General features: G+C 32.3%; 1 protein-coding gene across 2 annotated transcripts; it reads left to right on the forward strand.

Moving 5' to 3' along the window:
• The first annotated feature begins 1985 nt into the window (after positions 1-1985).
• On the forward strand, positions 1986-8190 carry LOC143229059 (uncharacterized). Of its 2 annotated transcripts, none has more exons than XM_076460789.1 (3): positions 1986-2298; positions 6348-7052; positions 7684-8190. In XM_076460789.1, the coding sequence occupies exons 2-3, from the start codon at positions 6365-6367 to the stop codon at positions 7896-7898; spliced, it is 903 nt and encodes a 300-aa protein (XP_076316904.1). In that variant the 5' UTR covers positions 1986-2298; positions 6348-6364; the 3' UTR covers positions 7899-8190. The 2 variants fall into 2 exon arrangements, with proteins under 2 accessions (XP_076316904.1, XP_076316914.1); XM_076460799.1 differs by having other exon boundaries at positions 2023-2286.
• The last annotated feature ends 2943 nt before the right edge of the window (positions 8191-11133 follow it).

The following is an 11133-nucleotide window of genomic DNA, read 5'->3' on the forward strand; positions in this document are numbered from 1 at the left end:
ATCATTGTTGTGGGAAAGACAGGTTATTTTCAAATCAAATTTAATTAAACATTAATACTAACAATATCTTGATTAACTAAATTTTCTGTAGTTAGCGCAGTACATATTTTCAATAGTTTATAAGCATTAATATCTCAGAACACGGTTTTATTTTATTAACATAATTCAACCTGCACACAAACACCTATTATAATTGAGCTCGGACGAGTCTCCGATTTATTATGTTACTTACCTCACGTATTACGATTTCGAATAAACGAAAATGTGAACATGAATTTAGAAGTTAAATAAATGTGTATCAATGTATGTGTGTGTGCATTTCTTATAGCAAAGCCACATCGGGCTATCTGCTGAGTCCACCGAGGGGAATCGAACACCTAATTTTAGCGTTTTAAATTCATAGACTTGTCGCTGTACCAGCGGGGGACGTATCAATATGTATCAACTTTATGATATTTGCCAACAAGACTGATACCCAGAATTTTCTTTCTTAATCAAATCATGGCCAGGTGGTTAAGGCACTCGACTCGGTTCGCGGGTTCGAATCCCCGTCATACCAAACATGCTTGCCCTTTCAGCCGTGGGGGCGTTATAATGTGACGATCAATACTACTATTCGTTGGTAGAAGAGTAGCCGAAGAGTTGGGGTGGGTGGTGATGACTAGTCTGCCTTCCTTCTAGTCTTACACTGCAAAATTAGGGACGGCTAGCGCAGATAACCCTCGTGTAGCTATGCGCAAAATTCAAAACAAAACAATATTCTCTTGAATTAGTCTTACACTGCAAAATTAGGGGCAGCTAGCATAGATAGTCGACGTGCAGCTTTGCGTGAAATTCAAAACAAACCAAATCCAATGAGAGATAATTCGCAAAACTGGTATAAGTACTTTTCCTCAAATTGCTAACTTGCGTTTATTCAATGCACATATAAAAAGACAAAACTAAAATTGGTACTTAAATTATGCCTTTCTTTAAAGATTTATTGTAAATAGTGATTTTATTGAGTGTTTGTCGTTTAAACAACTCATTTGAATCTTCATCAATGTTACTGATCAGTTACGTTTTTGTTTGTTATTAAACACAAAGCTACACAATAGGTTATCTGTGTTGTGCCAACCACGAGTATCAAAATTCAGTTTTTAGGCCTATGAACCCTCAGGCTTACCGCTGAATCACTGAAGGATGATTTGTTATGTGAAGAGAACAAGAAATGTTTTAATCGTACATCAACTAATCTTTCTCTTTTTATTGATGATTATCAATAGCTAATATGTATTGATTACGTTTGTTTTTTTCTTTTTTGGAATTTCGCACAAAGCTACTCGAGGGCTATCTGTGCTAGCCGTCCCTAATTTAGCAGTGTAAGACTAGAGGGAAGACAGTTAGTCGTTACCACCCACCGCCAACGCTTGGGCTACTCTTTTACCAACGAATAGTGGGATTGACCGTCACATTATAACGCCCCCACGGCTGGGAGGGCGAGCATGTTTAGCGCGACGCGGACGCGAACCCAGGACCCTCGGATTACGAGTCGCACGCCTTACGCGCTCGGCCATGCCAGGCCCTTTATTGATTAGACTCGAATAGCTATAGTTTCCATAATTATTTTAAAGGTGTTCGCTTAGAAAATAAACGTTCTCTTTCCCATGGTACTGTTGTTCACTTTGCAACTAAAACGTGAAGAGCTACATATAATACAAGATGAAGCTTTAACGAATAAAGAAAAACAGGGGGAATCAAACTGGAAGTTACAAACAGTAATTGTGTGTGTGTGTATGTATGTGTGGTTTTGAGGTTAAGCGCAAAGACGTACAATGAGCTATCTGTGCTTTGTTTATCGCGGGTGTCAAAAGCCAAGTTTTAATATTATGATTTTGAAACTTAGGGCTGAGCCAGCGGGAGAAAAACTTGCATGAAACCGGAAATTCGTTATGTCTAAATATTTATTTATTGTGCAACAAATTTTAGAAGTACTAGCTCAGTGCAAGCTGACAACTCCCTGAGAAGGAATTGTCATAAATTTTGTGATCTGATTACACTGTGGGTTTTCCTGTAAAATCTTAACAAATAGGAGAATTAACTTTTTGTCAAGTTTGAAGGAAGTGTATAGGTTCAGGAGCTACACCTTAACATGAAATTAGTAATATTCCATCCGTTCCTGTAATTGTGTACATGTACTCTACATGTAACAGTGCAAAATTGCTTCTCTTCAGGTTTACACGCATTTTGCTGACTGTAGGGTTATCTATTTTGCGTTTCTGGTGCTTGAGTTAAAGTATTTTTCAAGTAAGTAATTTGGTAAGTTTCAAGTTTGAATATTCCTGTCTTTGAATTTGTTGATGTCTAATATGTCCAGTTACTTCATATGGTTTCTGCCAGAAACACGATATTTTATTTCGAAAAAAGTGTCCTTTTTCTGCCATGGAAATAAGAGTTTAATTAAATGGTTGTTAAAAACTGTAATTCCGTCAAAGTCAGTCCTCTAACTAATGAAAGTAAAATTAGCTGTCATCCTTCTTAAAACTGTTTCCACGTAATAATATGTGACAGAGAAATAATTCTGTTGAAGAACATGTCTGCATTTAGACATATTGAACTTACTACCACTATCCAGGCTCTGATTTTTCAACAATAACATTCCATAAATCAAAGTAGCCATTCTAAAATAATTTATTCAGGTTATCGATCGTTTTAATTACTTCAAAAAAAAATTCTTGTTTTACTTACGTTTGGAAAAATCTGGTTCAAACCTTTATGTCTACATTTGTAGCTTGCATTTCTTAAATTCTATATCATACTAGTTGCCAATAAGGCATTACTTTTGTTGCTGAGAGCAGCACAAAACTGCCTACAGTACATAAAAATAAGGCTACAACAGAATATTGTACAAGGTTATACACACGTTCCTGCTCTAAAATCCATTATTTTATTAACTAGTAGATATCTGAATTCTCTTAGGTCTTCATCAAAGTTAACTATTAAAACGAAAGCTTTAGGTTTTTTTTATCAACAACTACAATTAAATCATTTTGTTTTTACAAATCAGTATTGATAACAAACAAGATAATTATTTACACTTCTCAAAAACAAACGTAATGTTTTCAAGATACGATCTTTTCAATAAAATAGTCAAAGTAAGTTTGAAAACAAGAAAAATTTCTCAAATATATTAGTGTACAGTTTTACTAAAATAGGTAGAATTAAAGACACGATTGTTTAAAATACTATCAAAAATATTAACACAAATAATGATCAACATAGGCGTCACGATAATTTCCAAAAAGTAACAATAATAAAAGTACTAGTGTAACAGCACCCTCTGTTTTCTACTTCCGAGCCAATATTACGTTTTCCTTTTTTTTTTTTACTAATTACGTAAGTGAAAGCAAAATACCGAATAAACTTTGTCTTTTATGCGCATCTCCACTTATACAATCCCCTTTTATACCAGTGGACAAATATTGAAATTCTCGACACCTGCAATTCTGTTTGCTATTTCCGTTAACTTATCACAAACACGTGTATATTTGACATTTTACAATCAGTATCCTTCATAAATTTCCTTTATACTAAAAAACAGAAAATTTTGTTTTTGATCCAGCACGCATCTTTTTTAAAATCAATAGTGTATACAATATTTTGTTTTGTAGTTTCTCCACTTTAATGCTTATAATATCCTGAAAGAATGTTATTTCAATTATCTGCATTTTTTTCACTTCATGAACTTAATCTTATGTTTTGTTTTAGTTTGAAAAAAACAAAAAAACTTTCATTTTGATATCCATCAGTGTATAAAATAAGAATATTTGGATAGTTGTCGTGGTGAGGTTTGGGGTAAAATATCGTAATTAGGCAAGATTTTACCTAACTGCATACTTGTTGACAATTAATTCGCTTTCAAATATCTTGGAATAAGATGGCAGCAGCATTTTTAGAAAAAAAATTAAACATCATTCGCTTTCACTTATCCATTTTTGTTTTTTTATAGTTCTGTATAATTTAATCCCTTGCTGGTAATGTGGAAACCTTCACTCCCTTGGTTTAACACTCCTACGAAAAGTGGGGCCTAATAGGCCCCAGAGCAACTTGAAAGGTTATTAATATTAGGTTAATAATTTTGAATTTAAATGAAATTGCCATTTAAATCCATTAATGAATGGATTAACGAGATTCCCACTGTCCCTATCTACTATCTAGCGAAACCACAGCCAGGGGAACGGTCTTGGAGAAATCAGGACTAGAAACGTCTTTTCGTAGGAGTGTTAAAAAAGGTACAAGAAATTATGCTGTGAGGAAGCAACTCGCGTTCCTTTAGCCTTTCATGTACTTTCAATAGTCCATCTCAAGTATGGCAAGGCTTGGTGGTTAAAGCGTTGGACTCGTATTTTGAGGGTTGCGAATTCACTGAACCTTCTTGCTCTCTCAAGCATGGAGGTATTATAATGTAACGGGCATTTCCACTATTCGTTGGTAGAAGAATAGCCCAAGAGTTGGCTGGGGGTGATGTTTACCAGCTAACTCCTCTTTATTCTAGTTTGGCACTGCTAAACTAGAGAAAACTAGCGTAGATAACCCTCATGTAGTTTTGCGCGAAATTCAAAACAAGCTGTTACAGGATGTCTTCGAAATAGATCACTTCACTTTCCATGATAATTCAACAATAGAGGTTGTTTCCTTTATCTTTAGAAAACTTGATGAGGTATTACTGTAATTTGAACAGTAGAATAAAACAAGTGAACTTCCAGTTGCTGATGTACAAACTGGTTTCGCTTTAACTCCTGTTCACTTCTACCTTCCAAATATCACCCTTGAGGCCCAAAGTTGTAAACCGAGTTCAGAATCAATTCTCGGTAATGACCAGGTCCAGGTTACATTCTTTGTATTGCCACTTATATTCCTGTAATTTCGACACATAAGCAGCTAAATCACTTTTCATCATTTACAGTTGCTACAGATGATATCCAAGTATAACTAGTAATCTTTGCATCATAGCTTCTGTTTCAATGAAGACTTCTCTTTAGCGCTAGGGTGAAAACTCAACTGCCAAACTCCATGTCAATTTTGTGACGACCTTTACTTGTTCATTCTATAGTCTTTTGATTCACTGGCGAAGGTGACAATATTCTACCACACTTTACAGATATTGTATGCGTTTTGTACACATTGCTGGTAGATACCTAGCTGTGGTAAATGAAGCTACCAATTTACTATATATTATTTAAAGTGACCAACACAGCCCACGCTTGCCAGTGTTCCACTGTTAGTCCTCCAGTAAGTCTACGGATTTACAACGCTAATATCAGGGGTTCGGTTACATTCGGTAGACACAATAGATAGACACAAATGGATTTGCTGTAAAACATACACAGGCTCAAGTATCAAAAAATCTTTTGTTACTTTCTTTACAGCCATTCCAATCCATACCACATTTTAATGTTTTTTTTTTGTTCTTTTTAATTTTGGTCACAATTTTTAAAAATTTTCTAACTGTATTAATACCGTTGCAATATTTTCTCAATGTGTGAGTTTCCCATACAGAATCTCTGTTGTGAATATTTAATAGGGTTTATTGTTTAAGGTAAAAAGAATACCCATTAACACCTTTTCTTGGTCAAATGTGTGTAATACCCTTTAGAAACCTACAGTGCTTTAATCTGTGGTCAAGACAACTAAAACATACGCCCCCAAGTGACACAGCGGCATATCTGTGGTATTTCAATGCTATAAGCCAAATTTCGATAGCCGTGATGGCAAAGAACAGATAACCTGTTTTGTTGCTTTGTGCCTAACTTCAAACAAACTAAAATACACTGATGCAAATTTATTCATAATATTTTTCTAATATTATAAGAACACGTGGCCATTACTGAAAATGTTACATTATGCGAAGTACGTTTTAAATATTGTATATTTTATTGGGAGTATTTCTTTGGATTAAGCACAAAGCTACATAATGGGCTATCTGTGCTCTGCCCACCACGAGTATCGAAACCCGGTTTTTAGCGTTGTAAGTCCGCAGACATACCGCTGAGCCACTGAGGAGCTTTATTGCAAGTAAACTGAGAAATATTTTTTGTTTTCGGAATTGTTGAACTGATTTGCAAAATATTTGACTGAAATAAACATTCAGGTGAATCTGATATTTTCATGTTACTTAAACTTAACCTGTATTACTTGTTTGCTGTGGTATACAACTATTTAAAAATGTTTGGATTGTTACAGACAGTCTGCCATTCGCAAGTCTATGTTTCTGATCAGCGTCAAATTTTTTTTGGGAATATCCCTACAAATGTTTAATTTTGGTCATTTTTATAAAGTATTGTTAAAATATCCTTTTTTTTTTCTAGTTATAAAGCTGAAGATCATGTGGAACATAAAACTTTACTTATTTCTGTCAAGCATTTTCGTCTATGGTGTCACTGTTAGAATTGTTAGTGGAACAGATGTCCAATGTGGCCAAAAAATAGATCTGTGTAAAATTAACTGCTTTACTGGTAATATTGACGATGACGTTAAACTTGAATGTGCTAATATGCCACGAAATAACTCTCTCATCCATATTCTACAATTGGACTTTAAAAGACTTGTTGGTTTGCAAGTCGAACACTCTGACTTGTCAGATCTAAGACATTTTGCACACTCAAAACTTGAACACCTTCTATCACTGACTTTTATAAATTCAAAGTTGAACCCAAGTGTGCTGTGTAATATCACAGAATCTACTCCGTATTTAAAAAATCTTACCCTAATACAAGAAAATATTCAGGACCTGAAAGCAGAATATTTTGAAAATTGTAAAATTAACTTGAAAACTTTGTTAATGAATGACAATAAGATGAATAGAATTGAAAATGATGCACTCGAGGTATTTGCAGGACATTTAACAAATCTAGAATTTCGTGATAATAAATTCAACCAAGTTCCACTGGCATTACAACATCTTCGTGAACTTCAAACACTTGATCTTTCCAACAATAACATCAAATCAGTCTCAAATCAAGATTTTCTTGCACTGAATGGTCTGAAAAACCTGCAAAAGCTGGGAATGAATGGTAAGTTTAAAACTAGGATGCTATTTTTTTTAAGACTTTATAAAATTAATTGATGACATATTATGAAACTTTTTCATTACAATGAGTTCTGTTTTCATAATGAGTAGTTAGAAACAAAATCAAGATACATTTCTAACTTATGCAGTACCATACTACTTACTTAGTGTATACTTATATTTATTTATTTGAATATAAGTGAAAAGGTTTATTTGTATAATCACCTAATGCACTATGAGCATGCTACGAGATAAATGGTTGTGCATCACATAGGGATGGATTTGATTCAAAAGTATTATTAATTTTACAAAACCTTTTCCTCCATCGATTATCAACAATCATGTACCATAGTACTGTACAAGTATAATCAACATATTATTGTTCAATATATCAAATTTACACAAACCTTCTATACAAAAACTCTTTAGTTAGAAAAGAATTATGAAACACAGCACTTTGCAAACAAGGAACTGTACATTATCTCAGGGAATATTAGAATTGAAAATATAAACTATATTTTAAAGTTAAATTAAGTATAGGAGTTATGAGACTGTTTACAAAGGATAGAGTATGTTACAAACTATCCCTCACGTTTTCTTTACGGTTTGGCTCATAATTATTATATCTTCTATAGAACTCGACTGCAAGTGTGAGCTTGAAAAGGATGCTTTCTTCAAATGGGTCACAAGTAAAAAGTTTTCAGAAGTTACGTGTGCAAGTCCAAAGAGACTGCAGTTCAAGAAACTTGCTTATCTCACAAAAAAGGATTTGTGTGATAATGCTGCCAAAACCAATGCCATGGTGTCTTCAGTTGTGGGTTTTTTTATAACAGTTATGATTCTTAATTAAAAATGCAATGGATATGATTATGTAAGGTTTCAAATGAGACTATTCTCAGACAAACTATGTTACGAAGTAGATATTTTTTTCCAAAATGTGCAGTATATTGAATTAAACTCATTTCATGGCTGTTTTCCATTTGATTTACGTTTTTATCACTGTCATTATATGCAGTTTATTTAATACAAAACTCACAGAATTTTAATTATTTCTTTTCATCTTTCAGACCTACTTAGAGGTCTATTACAACTGTAGATCAAAAACAATAAAACAAACCATATGAATGGTTTTAAGCTTACCACCAATACCATATTTATTGTTTTCTGTACCATAACTTGTGCAAAACTATTAAATCAAAAATTTGTTTTCTTTTACAATTGTAGCATTTGAAGCTGAGATGAAAGTGAAACTATGAAAGAAATCTGTTAAAATAAGTAGCAAAACCACAATCATCAAAATGGTTTTCTCTCCAAAAAACAGAAGAATTTTAAAATACTGTTTTATATAAATAACTTGAAAACTTAGAGAAAAACTTGTCTAAAATATAGTGACAATAAGCAACAGAATAGAAATTCAGACCTTAAGAATAAATAAATAAATAATAATAATAAAACAAAGACTAAAACTTACCTTGTGGTTAATTATCAAAATATACAGATAAGGGTTACTTCTCACTGTGCAAAGAAAGATTACTGGGCAGTTCTAAAAATTACTATATGGATCTAAGTATTGTAAATTTATAAATAATGTGCAAAAGCTCTGATATATAGAACAATAATCAATATTTATGTTTTCTTTCTGTTTATTCAGCTGTTTTTTCAATCATTAAAATTCAGGAATTGTTGAAAAGCCTTGATAAAGATACAATTTTTCATCTAAACTGGCATACATTGACAGCTTCTCCAAACTATGTAGTGAACAGTAGTGCAGCCAGCCTATTGGGTGGATAAATAAATAAATAACATTTTCCTCTTTTAGCATTAGCTTGAGCTACCCTTCTGGCTACAGAATAAAGTGTTACACCTTCAGTGCTGTATTCCAAAATAAAAACTTCTGACATTCTTTATTCAAATACACGAGTATAAATTTGAAAAATATAATGTAATAATTTTCTTAGTGTTTCATGAATATATATATTTTTTAACTTTATGAGTTTTAAACAAACAATTGTGTTAGACCTTACTGGATTTATAGAAGACATAATACGAAGTTATCACTTACAGGTCCATACGTTTCATATTTTAATGTTACAACACGAACATCTGTTGAAAATGAAAACTTCAGTATGGCATTCCTCTCATTAATTAGTCTACAGATATTTAAGTGTTATTTAAATATATTGACGTGTATACACACACCCATAAAAAAGTAATTATTTGTCCTCGACTACACAACGTTACATATCACAGCCAGACTTATCTTGTTTCCAGCAAATATTTAAACATTTCAGGTAATCAAAATACTTTAACAGCTTATTCATTTAAAAATTGTATTATTAATTATTAGTCTGTGTAACTGTATCCAAAATACAATTGCAGTATTTTGAAATATAAAAATCTTGCTTAATGACACCAAGTAATAGAAACGTACAAATGTCAGCTGACTTGAGATAAGTTCAGACAAGTTTCTGTCTGTCAACATGTTGTAATGTACGTGCTTTTATTTCAATGCATAAGTAACAATGTTACCTGTGCTTTAACTTTACCATTTACAGACAGAAGAGGACTAAATCTTTGTGGTGCATGAGGGCTAGTTAAAGAGATTTTTCACTGACATGTCTTTTTTATTATACAATACACAAGTCATTGTTTTACTTTAACATAAAGCTACACAGTGAGCTACTCTTGCTGTGTTAGCTGTAGGAATCAACCCCAAATTCTAGTGTTAAAAGCCCTCAAACTTACTTGAAGAGAGATGAGTTATATTTTAAATTCAAAGGGTTGTATACTAATCTACAACTTGGTTAAAATGCTTCAGCAGTGTTTAAAATCTCCATCACAAACCTTGTATCTTGAGACTTTATTAGGATGAGTAATGCTATCCACTGAAACAAATAATAACCTTTAGCCATTTGAAATTAGCAATCAATTTACCATTGTTGTTCCATTAATAAATAATAAATTTATTTATACCAAGTCACCTGTATGTTTACGGTTTAAACTAACTATTAGTTATCAGTACTTGTTACCATTATTTTTCCCATTGAGTTTCATCTATTTCACTAAAGTTTTGAATGTTCTAATTTTTTGTTCCTACAATGCAGTAAAAGCCAGATTTAAAACTTTCAATATTACATCTTGGCTCTGAGAGACATTCTGAAGATTTTATGATAATATATAAAAAAAAACAACAAAAAAACATCAAGAAACTACAATTGTGATAAAAATTTGCCTAAAACTGCCAACATAGTATATGCTATTAACTACTAGCATGGATCACATATTGAGCAATCATATTTTACTTGATACAGCACTCAATGTAAATACCCACCAAACCAACTTTTAAACTCACTTACTTTGTATAAAACTACAAAGAAGACCCTAACAATGACTAGCAAGATTAATTGCAATATTCAACATATATTTTCTGACTCCTATGTTATTAGGATACTCAGTAACTAATAACGTAATGGACTTGCAAGCACTTTGTGTATAAACAGTTCAGAAAAAGATGATTAATAATTTGCTGGAGATTTACTCAGATTATTAATAATTTCAGGGCTAATGATAAAAAACAGGTTTAATCTATAGATTTTTAAATAAAAATGGGCTTTCAAAAATAATTTACAGTTATCAGTTTATACTTTAAAAATATTTGTATAGAAGTATAAAAAAAAAAAAATACTATTAATCACAATAATCCAGAAACAATGTTAAGCTAGATACCAGCTCATCACAGAGTAAATTTACATAGTAAAACACCTCAGAAAAATTACATTTACAAATCAAATAATTAGGATGTCAAACCTGAAATGATCGGGGTAGTATTTATTGAATTTACTAGAAATATTAATGTCTGTTTGGAAACATAAGAAGTTAACGCATAATTAAAAGTAGTTACACTTTTATAACTCTGTGATACTGCTCTCGCTGTTAAAATTCTGTATCATGAAATCATTAACAGACCTAAATACAATAAGTTATGTTACGTAAGGCACTATGATACCTCTAATTAGATATACAGGTTTACAGAAATCTTGACTTATCATTTGTGTCTAAAATGAAAATTCTAAAACAGACCTCTG

Source organism: Tachypleus tridentatus, chromosome 1 (assembly GCF_004210375.1).
Source record: "Tachypleus tridentatus isolate NWPU-2018 chromosome 1, ASM421037v1, whole genome shotgun sequence".
In the NCBI taxonomy this organism is placed as follows: Eukaryota; Metazoa; Arthropoda; class Merostomata; order Xiphosura; family Limulidae; genus Tachypleus; species Tachypleus tridentatus.